Source organism: Salvelinus sp. IW2-2015, unplaced genomic scaffold (assembly GCF_002910315.2).
Source record: "Salvelinus sp. IW2-2015 unplaced genomic scaffold, ASM291031v2 Un_scaffold2241, whole genome shotgun sequence".
Classification (NCBI taxonomy): domain Eukaryota; kingdom Metazoa; phylum Chordata; class Actinopteri; order Salmoniformes; family Salmonidae; genus Salvelinus; species Salvelinus sp. IW2-2015.
Window position 1 is genome coordinate 83,502 of NW_019943570.1, and position 14,801 is coordinate 98,302.

Genomic DNA, 14,801 nt, shown 5'->3' on the forward strand with positions numbered 1-14,801 from the left:
TGTACATATATACCTTCTTGTACAAATCTACCTCAAATACCTTGTACATCTGCACATTGATCTGGTACTGGTACACCTTGTATATAGCCCCACATTGATCTGGTACTGGTACTCCCTGTATATAGCTCCACATTGATCTGGTACTGGTACACCCTGTATATAGCTCCACATTGATCTGGTACTGGTACACCCTGTATATAGCTCTACATTGATCTGGTTCTGGTACTTCCTGTATATCGCTCCACATTGATCTGGTAGCTGTACCACCTGTAATATGCTCCACATTGATCTGGTACTGGTACACCCTGTATATAGCTCCACATTGATCTGGTACTGGTACACCCTGTATATAGCTCCACATTGATCTGGTACTGGTACTCCCTGTATATAGCGCCATTCTGGGGTATTTTATTTTATTACTCTTGTGTTAACTGTTTTAATTGTAGAACTCTGCATTGTTGGGAAGGGCTCGTAAGCAAGCATGTTCAGGGTAATGTCTACATTAGTTGTATTCATTGAATGTGACAAATAAAATGTGATTTGATTTGAATTGACGCATGCGCACACACAAGCAAGGCGAAACACACCAATGCACACATGCACACACACATTCACAAACACATACATGCAAGCACATACACACAAACACGTACACGAACACACAAACAAACACACACACAAACAGGCACAAACACAGAAACACTGGGGTCTGGGGCTGGCTGTGGGCAGTTGTGGATGCTACAGTATGCATCTGTACTCTTTGACTCACTGCCACGCTTGTCTCCAAGGTGACCACTCATCTAGTGTACTGTAGTCACGGACACCACATCTGTCACCTTGAGTATCACAACCAATGGCTGGGCAGAATCACAGCAATAACATTATATTCAACAAACATGAATCCATGCAAATTAGCCATAGCAATCAAGACCAATACCATAACATAGAATGGGAATTTGTTTTACATGTTTGACAAAAATGGAGAGAGGAGATATTAAACACAAACCATTTTTTGAAAAAGAAATAGAGTGTACTTCATATCTTGAAGTTCACTAACTACTGTAGATCCAAGGGACTACCTTTCTACCTCAGACATTGTGTCTTATTGTATGGTCCAAGCCCTCCTCTCGGGCCATTGGGCGTGTATTGTGAGTGACATGGCGTGAATGACAAGTCGCTTGGTGTGATGCTATCACATCCGCAGCCAGCCTGTCCCAGTGCCTCTGTGTTATACTAACTCTGTTATTGAGCAGGGGGCCGCCGGCTGTTTAGACTGTGGCCACGTCTAAAGTATTTGAGTGGTGGGATTGGGGAAAGTGTCCAGAAGAGGTGTGTGTGTGTGTGTGTGTGTGTTGTGCGTGCATATAAAATATGTTTTGACTGGCATGTCTAAGTGAATTGAGTCGTAGGAAGAGGAAGTGAACTTGCCAGCTGTCAGTCTCTTATAAGCTGAATCCATCACAATGTCAGTGTCCTTCTAACCCAAAGAGACATGTGTGTGTGTTGTCTCTAAGTGTGTGTGAGCGCGCGTGCATGCGAATGTCTGCGTGTGTGTGGGGGGGGGATTGGGTGTGTCCTCATATGCATTTATGTTGTCTTTTAAGCTTATTCACACTAATTACTTTTCTTTGCCTAACAATATATTTTTACAGCTTATAGATTAGTCATGATGAATCCATTTACAGAAGTGGAGATATGCTTGGATCCAGCTGTACTATACTCTTGATGCTGATGCAGCAGAAGCAAGCAGCTAAGCTCTTCCCAGCAGTCCGTTTCAGTAAACAATCTAGACATGAGACTGTCTTTCAAAAGCCTGATCCACTGACCGCTGGAATCCGTGTAGTGAATCAGAATGTAAGCTCGTAAGACTTCAGGATGGTTGAACGAGGCTATAGTCCTTTAGTCCTATGGATAAAGAACTTCCTTCCTAATGTGGACATTAACAGATACACCGTTTCCAGGAAGTTAATGTTGCTGTTAACCCTGACCTTTGATCCCCTCTTTAGCTGTCATCCTGGAGTGACACCTCCTTACCTCTGGTGATCCCACCTCTTAGCCACAGCTGTGGCATAGTGGGTGTGAACGACAGCGGGGAATCTCATTGGCATGGGAGGTTGTCTGTCTTCTTATGATTGACTTCTATTGCTATATGCTATCATGATCTTCACACACCTCAGTATCAGCACTGTCACTTGTTATTCAACATCTACTTTGATGCACAGATCTTATTCGGTTGTTTTATTCATTTACTGAATCATGTAACTTAGGGGTCGGCAACAGTTGCCTGCGGGTCAAAACCAACCCGCAAGTAATTATTTTTGGGGCCGCCAAAGTTTTTATTAACAAAAAATAAGTAAATAAAAAATAACAATTATTTATGTATATATATATATATATATTTATACATATATATATATATATATATATATGTGTATGTGATCATGTCTCAAATTAATCAAGGTATGAAATGATTGTTATTGAAAATAACAATTGCTTTTTGGGCTTAGGTGTAGTTAATTTACAATGTAAAAAATTGTATAATTATTTTCCGGCCCCTCGACAATTAGTTCCAACAAAAATTATCCCACGGCTGAATCTAGTTGCCTACCCCTGCTGTACCTTAAATATTTGGGCTATCTCAAATTCTATTTAATTTGTCTTACAAGATTCCTAGAAAACAAAGAATCTTCTTTTCAATGATTCGGTTGTGAGTACAACATTTGTGAATCAGATAATCTGATAAACAATGTTGAAGGACTGAGGAGCAGAGTGGTCAAGAGCTGTTTCTCACTCTACATGTCCTCTGTCCATCTGTTCCCAGCAACGTCAGCCTGGGGAGGAGAACTAGTTAGTAATATTAAACATAGCAGAACCTACCCTCAGAGTCACCCTGTGAGACTCCAAGTGCAGGATGCCAGTTTAGGAGTGACCAAAGAAGGTGCTTTGTGTCTCTCTTTCTCTCTCTCTCACTTGCAGGTGCCTTCATGGATATAGGGTGTGTGTGTGTTTGTGTTTTTTGGAAGCAAAATGTTTCAATTAGGGGGCCTCCCGATTGCCGCAGCGGTCTAAGGCACTGCAGTGCTAGAGGCGTCACAACAGACCCGGGTTTGTTCCCGGGTGTGTCACAACCGGCCGTGATAGGGAGTCCCATAGGGCGGCGCAAAATTGGCCCAGCGCTGTCCGGGTTAGGGGAGGGTTTGGCCGGGGGGGGCTTTATTTGGCTGATTGCAATCTAGTGACTCCTTGTGGCGGGCCGGGCACCTGCAGGCTGACCTCGGTCGTCAGTTGAACGGTGTTTCCTCTGAGACATTGGTGTGGCTGGCTTCTGAGTTAAGCGGGCGGGTGTTAAAAGGTGTGGATTGGTGRGTCATGTTTCGGAGGACGCATAACTCGACCTTTGCCTCCCGAGCCCATTGGGGAGTTACAGCAATGACACAAGATCAAAATTGGGGAGAAAAAGGGGGTAAAATACAAAAAAAGTATATATACAGCTACAGTTGGAAGTTTACATACACTTAAGTTGGAGTAATTAAAACTCATTTTTCAACCACTCCACACATTTCTTGATAACAAACTATACTTTTGGCAAGTCGGTTAGGACATATACTTGGTACATGAGACAAATAATTCTTCCAACAATTGTTTATAGACAGATCATTTCAGTTATAATTCACTGTATCACAATTCCAGTGCGTCATAAGTTTACATACACTAAGTTGACTGTGCCTTTAAACAGCTTGGAAAATTCCAGAAAATTATGTCATGGCTTTAGAAGCTTCTGATAGGCTAATTGACATAATTTGAGTCAATTGGAGGTGTACCTGTGGATACATTTCAAGGCCTACCTTCAAACTCAGTGCCTCTTTGCTTGACATCATGGGAAAATCAACAGAAATCTGCCAAGACCTCAGAAAAAAAATAGTAGTCCTCCACAAGTCTGGTTCATCCTTGGGAGTAATTTCCAAATGACTGAAGGTACCATGTTCATCTGTACAAACAACAGTACGCAAGTATAAACACCATGGGACCACGCAGCCGTCTTACCGCTCTGGAAGGAGACGCGTTCTGTTTCCTAGAGATGAACGTGCTTTGATGCGAAAAGTGCAAATCAATCTCAGAACAACAGCAAAGGACCTTGTGAAGATGCTGGAGGAAACAGGTACAAAGGTATCTATATCCACAGTAAAACGAGTCCTATATCGACATAACCTGAAAGGCCGCTCAGCAAGGAAGAAGCCACTGCTCCAAAACTCCCAGAAAAAAAGCCAGACTACGGTTTGCAACTGCACATGGGGACAAAGATCATACTGTTTGGAGAAATGTCCTCTGGTCTGATGAAASAAAAATAGAACTGTTTGGCCATAATGACCATCGTTATGTTTGGAGGAAAACGGGGGAGGCTTGCAAGCCGAAGAACACCACCCCAACTGTGAAGCACGGGGTGGCAGCATCATGTTGTGGGGGTGCTTTCCTGCATGAGGGACTGGTGCACTTCACAAAATAGATGGCATCATGAGGGTGGAAAATGATGTGGATATATTGAAGCAACATCTCAAGACATCAGTCAGGAAGTTAAAGCTTGGTCACAAATGGGTCTTCCAAATGAACATTGACCCCAAGCATTACTTCCAATGTTGTGGCAAAATGGCTTAATTAAGGACAGCAAAGTCAAGGTATCGGAGTGGCCATCACAAAGCTCTGACCTTAATTCTATAGAAAATTTGAGGGCAGAACTGAAAAAGCGTGTGCGAGCAAGGAGGCCTACAAACCTGTCTCAGTTACACCAGCTCTGTCAGGAGGAATGGGCCAAAATTCACCCAACTTATTGTGGGAAGCTTGTGGAAGGCTACCTAAAACGTTTGACCCAAATTAAACTATTTAAAGGCACTGCTACCAAATACAAATTGACTGTATGTAAACTTCTGACCCACTGGGAATGTGATGAAAGAAATAAAAGCTGAAATAAATCATTCTCTCTACTATTATTCTGACATTTCACATTCTTAAAATAAAGTGGTGATCCTAATTGACCTAAGACAGGGAATTCTTACTAGGATTAAATGTCAGGAATTGTGAAAAACTGAGTTTAAATGTATTTGGCTAAGGTGTATGTAAACTTCCGACTTCAACTGTATGTTTCTATTACAAGGCTGTATGGTTGTTTTATTTGAATGCCTTCTATTGTCACGTGCATTAAAATGTAGAACTTGCGGTAGCCTACTAATTTATTTTGTTTTACCTTTTCTTCTCTCTGTGGCTAACCTTAACCTCTGGTTTAAAGCATCAGAGTCACTCTTGCTAGTGTTCTTGTTGATTAAAAGAATATCAGGTGTGTGTGCTGTGTGTGCTGTGGGGATGTCGTTTATTCTTCTGTAGCTCTGCCTTTCATTACAAGGTCACTGGGAGATTAAGCAATTAATATCAACAGTAAACAACACTGTGCTATTTCTCATCCATCATCATGTTTGGAAAAATAAAGTTAGATATAATTTGATCCCCTGTGTATGACACCTCTGTTTGTGTACTGACATAACTGTGTGGCTACATGTTTGTTTTGTTTTTACAGTCTAATGCCATCTGGCATTACACACACACACGCGCGCACTTGCCCGCACACAAACACAAAAACCACCCCCCCTGTTGTATTCCCTCAGTGGACCTTTGTCAGTGCTTTTGTGGAGGAGTGGGAAATAAAGTGCTCATAATTTATGCTGTTCTATTATGAGATATTCAAACAACCTTTTAGTGCAAACACACTCTGTTTAAGATATTCTCAACATCCACAGGGGGATTACTATTTCTACTGGCTCCTGCTGTCTGTGGCACCAAATAAAATCCTGAACAAACAAAAACACTGTTTATTTATGTCAAGCCCTGAGGATATGTCTGCTTGAACACTCATTGTATTTCCTCTCCCATGATTTTGCTTTAACTCTATCAGTCACTAATTGAATTGTTTATCAACCTTGCAGATGATAGAACAAAATTGCTACAAAGTTTTACGAAAGACAATCACTGACGGACTGAGTTTATCGCTAACATAATTTATGGGTTTAAATATATACAGTACCTAATTAGTTATTATCATTATACCTGTTAAAATGTACCATGGATTAGTGTGGGATACTCCAGTTTTGCATCCCTCAGTGGGCATTGGCCATAAAAAGCCATATTCGCAGATCACCATCTAGTGGAGACCGGTTATACATCGTATTTTTGGAAGATGGAAATTAATGTGGAACCTCATTCTTTTTTGGCCACGTTCTACACGGAATTTCTAAAAGTGACACGAAAGGGCGGAAAAAATGGTGTCACTAGTTACCACAGCCACAAAGTTATATACCCCGCTTATGATTTTAGACATAACCCTAACCTTAACCCTTACCTTAACTACACTGCTAACCTTATGTCTAACCGTAACCTTAAAGCACATTTTTGTTTTCATGAATTTTTACGATAGACTTTGTGGCTGTGATAACTAGTGAAAACCAAAAAAAATACTCACAGGAAGTAGATAGCTAACTACGTTAGCTTTTCCGCCGGGTTTGTTCTGTCAAGCTGCTCATATCTGAAAATACAATTTGTGTGAGCTTTTGGACCAAATGACAGCAATTGTTTTATCTCGCTGCATGCAGTTAAATCGCTAAATGATGGGAGAGAGGTAAGTATGTAACGTTAGCTAGCTAAATAGATACAGTATATATACCAAGTTGATGCTAGCTAGGTGGCTAATGTGGTTAACTGGCATTTTCTACTGTGAATTACAAATCGATGTTCGCACAGAGAGGAGCTGTAAACTTTAGCATTTCGGGACACGTAGCTACATTTGCAAACTATGTCTTGTCGACTTATACATAGCTAGTCTAGATAATGTTTCTGCATGCACTGCCTGGTCGGGTAATCCCTTTTCCAGTTAGCAAATAGCTAACTGTTCAAATAGTAACGTTATTTGTTGTTGACAAGACATGACAGCACGCAAGTTAGATAACGTTAGCAGTTATTTATGTCAATCATAATGTTTTTCTTGACAGTTGCATTCCTAATTTGACCCATTTGGCAGGTTGCCACGCCTCCATTGTTTTCAGTTCTAAAACACCATCTCTGATGTGACATGGATGGGATTGTCAGGAAATATATTACCGTTGGAATGTTCTATTCCAATGAGTTGTTGTCGTGTGCATTGGAGCCAACCATCCCATATGTTGTATAGTCAAATACCTGTCTCATATTTGCCAACCAATTCACAGTGGCAACCCAACCAGGTATTGTGTAATTGAGGCGTGTTTGGTTCTAATCCGTTAAATGGTCGGGCAGATTAAGCGCAACAGTGGAATAATGCGGGAAAGAACTACCGACTCTTGTACAGTCCAATGGCCCTAGGGTGAAAACAGTCGGCCTAATTTCTCCAGTTAACCGCCACTGAGACTGTAGCAATATCAGAGACACGCTTGCTTTAACATTGAGGCCAGGCAGGACATCGGCTGATTGATAGTGGCTTTGTGTGTGTGCGAATGTGCGTGTTGCTCCACTGGTTTCTGTTTCATCTCTAAAGTGTAAATGGTATTGTTATTGTTGAGTATTGTTATTACCATCTGTGGAAGGCTTGCTGAGCTGTAAATTGTGAGAGGAGATGAACAATCTCTTGAGTGGTCCTTGTCTCTAGTGTATAAATCATGATTTTCTCTCCTTCTCCCCCAATCTTCTCTCTCTTTCTCGCTCTCTCCTTCTCCCCCAATCCCCTCTCTCTCTCTGCAAAGAGTGTGTGTGGTGGTGGTGTGATCCTGTGTGTCTCTGTGCCATGGAGAAGCCGTGGAGGCTGTGGGGCTCGGTGGAGCGCTGTGCCCTGGCCTTGGCCTCCTGGTCCTGGGGTGCCTGTCGCATCTCYCTCCTGGCCCTCATCCTCACCTTCCACCTCTATGGAGGCTTCTTYCTCCTGGCTCTCATCCTGGCCTCGGTGGCCGCCATCCTCTACAAGTTCCAGGACGTGCTGCTCTACTTCCCCGACCAGCCCTCCTCCTCCCGGCTCTATGTGGCCATGCCAACAGGCATCCCCCATGAGAACGTCTACATCCRCACCAAGGACGGCGTGCGCCTCAAYCTTATCYTGCTCCGCTACACCGGYGGAGACAGCCTKGRYAACCCYGGGRTCGCCCCCRKCAAYGCATCTAACCCYKSCTCCACGGCMCCRCCCACSATCCTYTATTTCCACGGCAAYGCGGGCAACATCGGGCACCGGGTGCCCAACGCTCTGCTGATGCTGGTGAACCTGAAGGCCAACGTGGTGCTGGTGGACTACCGGGGGTATGGGAAAAGCGAGGGCGAGCCCAGTGAGGACGGCCTGTACCTGGACGCCCAGGCCACGCTGGACTACGTGATGACCCGGCCTGACCTGGACAAGACCAAGGTGATGGTGTTTGGCCGCTCTCTGGGGGGCGCGGTGGCGGTTCGCCTGGCCTCGGCAAACCCTCATCGCGTGGCGGCCATCGTGGTGGAGAACACCTTCCTCAGCATCCCCCACATGGCTGCCACGCTTTTCTCCTTCCTGCCCATGAGGCTGCTGCCCCTGTGGTTCTACCGGAACCAGTTCCTGTCCTACAGACAGGTGGCGCTGTGCCGGATGCCCTCGCTGTTCGTGTCGGGCCTATCAGACCAGCTCATCCCGCCCGTCATGATGAAGCAACTTTACGAGCTGTCGCCGGCACGGACTAAACGTCTGGCCATCTTCTCTGAGGGCACGCACAACGACACATGGCAGTGCCAGGGCTACTTCGCCGCCCTGGAACAGTTTGTCAAGGACCTGATGAATAGCCACACCCGCGAGGAGAGCGTCCAGTCCACAGCCAGCGTCACAATCATCTAGTCTAGAGAGAGGAAGAGAAAACCCTACAGTCCATACTCCCTACGCACTTGTGTAGATCTAAACCATTGATTAGGTGTAATAAGCAATATGGCTAAGGAAAGGTGAAGCAAACCACTACCATATTGCTTATACCTGTCTAGTTCTTTCTGATCTACTTGAAGTGTCTATGGTAGGGTAGCAGTAACTAGGCTGAACTACTAGGGTCAGGTTGGAGAGAATGTTCATTTCTACACTTTTGGTTTTATCATGGTCTTTTTCCATAGTAACTGTACCATATCAAACATTTGGGGAGTACTTTAGGTGTGGGGGGTGTTTGGGGTTGATGGATGATTAACATGGAAATGTCTTCATAAGTCTATTTGTGTGTGAAATATGACTGCAGTTGGTGAACATGTACTTGTTATGGCCTTTTTTGAATAGATTACAAACCATACACAACTATGATCATCCTGCCAAACAAAACCACACTTTTAAAAACACTTTTAAAACAAAATAAACTACTGGAGGCAAAGCTGCAGCTGAACTGCCAGAATTCAATGACAATGTTTAGCTAACATAATAGCATTTCAGTAAATCAATAAGATATTTTTGACTAATATTACAGTGTTTCAGTAATTCAATAAAAAAGTTTGTTTATTTTAATTGTGTAATCTGTTATTTCATGACACGCAGTTTAAAGTTACATGCGTGAGGATCTTATAGGCATCATAGTGTCCTCATAGATTCATATTCTACTTTTTACAGAAAGTCCTGTTGATATCAGCCGAGAGAGAGCCAGTATGATACAGCCCATAAGGCACTATGTATGTGGCACTCTGAAAAGGAGCATGAGCAACCTGAATGTTTCACTCCCAAACTATTTTGTTGTTGTAAATGGCCAGATGATATTCCAATGTTGCATAAATCCCATTCTACACTGTATATTCTCTGACAATAAATGTAAACGCCTATGTGGCTGGAGCTGTTGTCAACTCTTTGCATAGTTGACCCGTTATCTTGGTTGCCAACACCAGGGCTTTCAGACGGATGTGACCTATAGATTGTTGCTGATAGAACTGTACTATAAAGAACAGACACATATTATGACGTGTCAGGCTTGTCTGTCTGTACAATACATTTTTATCTGCAATGTTCTGAATTCTGCAAACTATTAAAAACCAGAAGACCCTCACCCAAATACCATGGCCTGTGAAAAACCTAGCTCTGTTAGTTTCCTGTGAAAGTGAAGGACACTTCGTGGGATATAGTGTGTGTTAGGTATGTGAGGGTTACATTTTCATCTCTGTGTTTGCACCATGAGACTTGTTACTAAGTTGTATTATTATTTGTGTTATTCTATTCTTCTCAATGTAATGATTGTTCCGTCAAGTAGGCTAGTGTCTCATTTCACCCCATGGCTCTTTGTGGAGAAATGGCTTTACCTGCTTGGAGTGCTTTTAAAGAGCTAATTAACCTTTTCTGCATGTCTTCCAGGGACTGGAGCTTAGGTAGACAAATAGAAACTCTAACCCTGCTGGGTCGTGATCATTAACAGATTATAACAGGGAGGGAATAACTGTCCAATAAGAAATGCTCAATTTTGTTTTTTTAGTTACAAGATCTATTGCTACATTGTGCGCTAATTGGGGTGGCACATTTTGGGTAATATTCAGAGGTGGAAACGTACTGTGGGAATTAACGGAAATATATGCAAATTAATATTAATACCATTTTTAAATGTAAATGTATTTTGCATTGGATGTATTTACCATATCATATGGAGACAAACATAAACCTTATAAGTAGACATAATTGCAAATTATTACATCCTTCCAATATATATATATTTTTTAAATGTTACGAATTTAACTTCAATGAAGAGTTGACTTCACATGGGATGATTTCACTGAACAACAGAAGGGAATATTGAATGATCCCCAATGATCTATCTTATCTCAGAAAAATGTTTTCAACATACATCTGTAAAATGATAGTCTAGAAACTAAAGCTTTGGTTGTCTTCCTCTCAGGCTTCCATGTCTTCTCCTTGGACCTCCTCAATGTCCACCTCTTGAACATCAGACTCTGAGGCCTCATCTTCACTGTCACTTTCCAACCTTGTTGAGGATGGCTCGTTGTCAGGGTCAAAAAGCCTCAGATTTGCTGGGATGGCCACCAATTTTTCAGCCTGTTGCGTGCTTTGGTTGTGTTCCCAAACAAGGACCAGTTGCGCTCTGAGGCAGCTGATGTTGGTGGGATTTGGAGGATGATGGAGGCAACAGGGGAAAGAAACTCAGATCCACAAAGTCCCTTGCACCAGGTGGCTGATGAGATGTGTTGGCACTACTGCCATATTGTATTTCCATCCCAAAGACTAACATGATGACAACACCACCCCAACTGCTGTTGCTGGGCAGCTTCAATGTGGTGTTCTTATTCTTCTCACTTTGCTTGGTGAGGTAGATTGCTGCTATTACTTGATGACCCTTCACATACCTAACCATTTCCTTGGCTGTCTTGTAGTGTATCTATTGTTTTCAGTGCCACGATGTCCTTGAGGAGCAGATTCAATGCATGAGCAGCACAACCAATGGGTGTGATGTGAGGGTAGGATTCCTCCACTTTAGACCAAGCAGCCTTCATGTTCGCAGCATTGTCTGTCACCAGTGCAAATACCTTCTGTGGTCCAAGGTCATTGATGACTGCCTTCAGCTCATCTGCAATGTAGAGACCGGTGTGTCTGTTGTCCCTTGTGTCTGTGCTCTTGTAGAATACTGGTTGAGGGGTGGAGATGATGTAGTTAATTATTCCTTGCCCACAAACATTCGACCACCCATCAGAGATGATTGCAATACAGTCTGCTTTCTCTATGATTTGCTTGACCTTCACTTGAACTCTGTTGAACTCTGCATCCAGCAAATGAGTAGATTAAAGCATGTCTGGTTGGAGCRGTGTATGCTGGGCGAAGAAGATTCAGAAATCTCTTCCAATGCACATTGCCTGTGAGCATCAGAGGTGAACCAGTTGCATACAAAGCTCGTGCAAGACATTCATCAATATTTCTTTGACTACGTTCCTCCATTGAGTCAAAAAAAACTTCTGATTCCAGGAGGACCATGAGCTGTTGCTATCGATAACGTGTCTCATCATTTTCACCTCAGATAGAGGGACTTTTGTGAGAGGTTGCTTGTTGTGAGCGCTAAGAGAACTGTATGCACTTGGCCAGATGATTCTGCATCTTTGTTGCATTCTTCACATATGATTTGGCACAGTATTTGCAAATGTACACAGCTTTTCCTTCTACATTAGCTGCAGTGAAATGTCTCCACACATCAGATAGTGCCCGTGCCATTTTCCTGTAAAGATGCCACAAGACCTAGAATTGCCTTATGTGTATCCCACAAAAAAGTTTCACTGTTATAACCTAACTTTTTTGATGAATTTAAGCAAAATTCCCCAAATTCCAGGGCTTAACTTCCCATGGAAAATGTCCGGAAAGTTTCCGACCCATTGCAACCCGAGCACAAATGAATATGACTCTATTCTCTGTTCCGTCTCGGTCTCACTGCAGCATACTACAGTGCAGTTCTACTGTGTCAAAGCCATTCTGACACACCAAACAGAGACACTCAGAATCAGCAGACATGTTGGCTCTAGAATCTAACTTCAGACTGAACTGCTTTTATCACAGTGAGCTGAAATGGTCACAGAGACATTTTCATCTACAACACTAATTATTCACTATATACACGACCGTTCAAAAGTTTGGGGTCACTTAGAAATGTCCTTGTTTTTGAAAGAAAAGCTAATTTTTTGTCTATTAAAATAACATAAAATTTATCAGAAATACAGTGTCGACATTGTTAATGTTGTAAATGACTATTGTAGCTGGAAACAGCAGATCTTTTATGGAATATCTACATAGGCGTACAGAGTCCCATTATCAGCAACCGTCATTCCAATGGCACGTTGTGTTAGCTATTCCAAATGTATCGTTTTAAAAAGATAATTGATCATTAGAAAACCCTATTGCAATTATGTTAGCACAGCTGAGAACTGTTGTACTGATTAAAGAAGCAATAAAACTGGCCTTCTTTAGACTAGTTGAGTATCTGCAGCATCAGCATTTGTGGGTTCGATTACAGGCTAAAAATGTCCAGAAACAAATAACTTTCTTCTGAAACTCGTCAGTCTATTCTTGTTCTGAGAAATGAAGGCTATTCCATGCGAGAAATTGCCAAGAAACTGAAGATCTTGTACAACGCTGTGTACTACTCCCTTCACAGAACAGTGCAAACTGGCTCTTACCAGAATAGAAAGAGGAGTGGGAGGCCCTGGTGCACAACTGAGCAAGAGGACAAGTACATTAGAGTGTCTAGTTTGAGAAACAGACGCCTCACAAGTCCTCAACTGGCAGCTTCATTAAATAGTACCCCGCTAAACACCAGTCTCAACATCAACAGTTTAGAGGCGACTCCGTGATGCAGGCCTTCTAGAGTTCCTCTGTCCAGTGTCTGTGTTCTTCTGCACATCTTTTATTTTTATTGGCCAGTCTGAGATATGACTTTTTCTTTGCAACTCTGCCTAGAATTCCAGCATCCCAGAGTCGTCTCTTCACTGTTGATGTTGAGACTAGTGTTTTGCTGGTACTATTTAATGAGGCTGCCAGTTGAGGACTTCTGAGGCATCTGTTGGTCTTCTACCAGGTCCGGAGGGCCGCACTGAAAATGTGTCCTATTTCCTCGACGTCAAAATTTGCAAAGAATGGTCCCTCTATCCATCGTTTCTGGAATGGTCAATGCTTCCTGACTGCTTTCATTTCAGTGATTATTAGTGAGCTGGTCACAGTCAAGAAACCCACCCACACCTCAAACCACCCGTGGGCCAGATTGAACACCCTCGGGCTGTATGTTTGACAGCCCTGCTGTAGACAATGACCTGGCAATCCTCCATAAACAGTGGGAGGTAGTGGGAGTCAAACCCATTTCAGACCCTGTCAGGTACATTTGACACAGAATTGCTCTCTAATTCCTGACTTGACTGAATTGGCCCTCACTCCCACCAGAGCTGTTGGAGTGATACATGTGGAACATGTTGCTGCTAGAGTCTTTGGCCACCGACCAGGTCCGACCATGTCCTATTGTGAAATAAATGTTATATTGAACTCAAAGCAATTGCTATTCTACATAATGTTGCATTAGCGTTGTGTAAAATATTCTTTCTAAGGATATTCAATTGTTTATACGTCTCAGAAATCAATTCAAATTGTATTTGTCACATGTTCCGAATACAACAGGTGTAGTAGACCTTACAGTGAAATGGAATGAAAGCTGGCGTTGATATGCAGGAGAGAATAATATGTTAACATACTGATACACTGATTTGTTGAAGGACTAAACATGCAATGATGATGATGGGTGTTCTCTGAGCTGGATGCTTATGGGTATTGTAGTTGAGAGCTCTGTACCCTCATGAACTAAACTTGAATTGTGCATCCATTCTGTTGAGGAAAACAACCACTGCAGTCATTTTACTACTCTAGTGTTGATGTGTTAGTTTGTTTATATTCAGTCTTCTGTTCTAAGTACACAATCTCATTTTCTGTTCTTTGTACAGTAACATGCAATAACTGAATAAACCCAAAGTTCTTATAATATCTCTCTTCTGTGATGTTTAGCATGTTTAGCATTAGTCTGTGAAGGGTCTGGTTCCACATTCACAGAAATATGTTGGCTACAAATAGAGAAAAACATTCTCTACTTCACTTTTTATTTTCTGGAACAGTGATGATGTTTTGCTATGCTGATGTAAAGAGGCGAGGGGTGATTTTTGCACTTCCTTTTCTAGTTGGCCATCCTGTCTATTCAGACCAAAATATGAGTCATCATATTTCCACACTCCATTTTCCTCTTCCACAACACACTAATTATGATTTGACATATGTTTTATAGCTTGTCGTATTT

At 42.4% G+C, this 14,801-nt stretch overlaps 1 protein-coding gene across 1 annotated transcript; it reads left to right on the plus strand.

Moving 5' to 3' along the window:
* Positions 1–6,543: 6,543 nt before the first annotated feature.
* Positions 6,544–9,502, plus strand: LOC112073353 (protein ABHD13). The gene is made up of 2 exons (XM_024140666.2): positions 6,544–6,661; positions 7,758–9,502. Exon 2 carries the CDS (start codon positions 7,799–7,801, stop codon positions 8,858–8,860), a length of 1,062 nt encoding a protein of 353 aa, XP_023996434.1. The 5' UTR covers positions 6,544–6,661; positions 7,758–7,798; the 3' UTR covers positions 8,861–9,502.
* Positions 9,503–14,801: the final 5,299 nt, after the last annotated feature.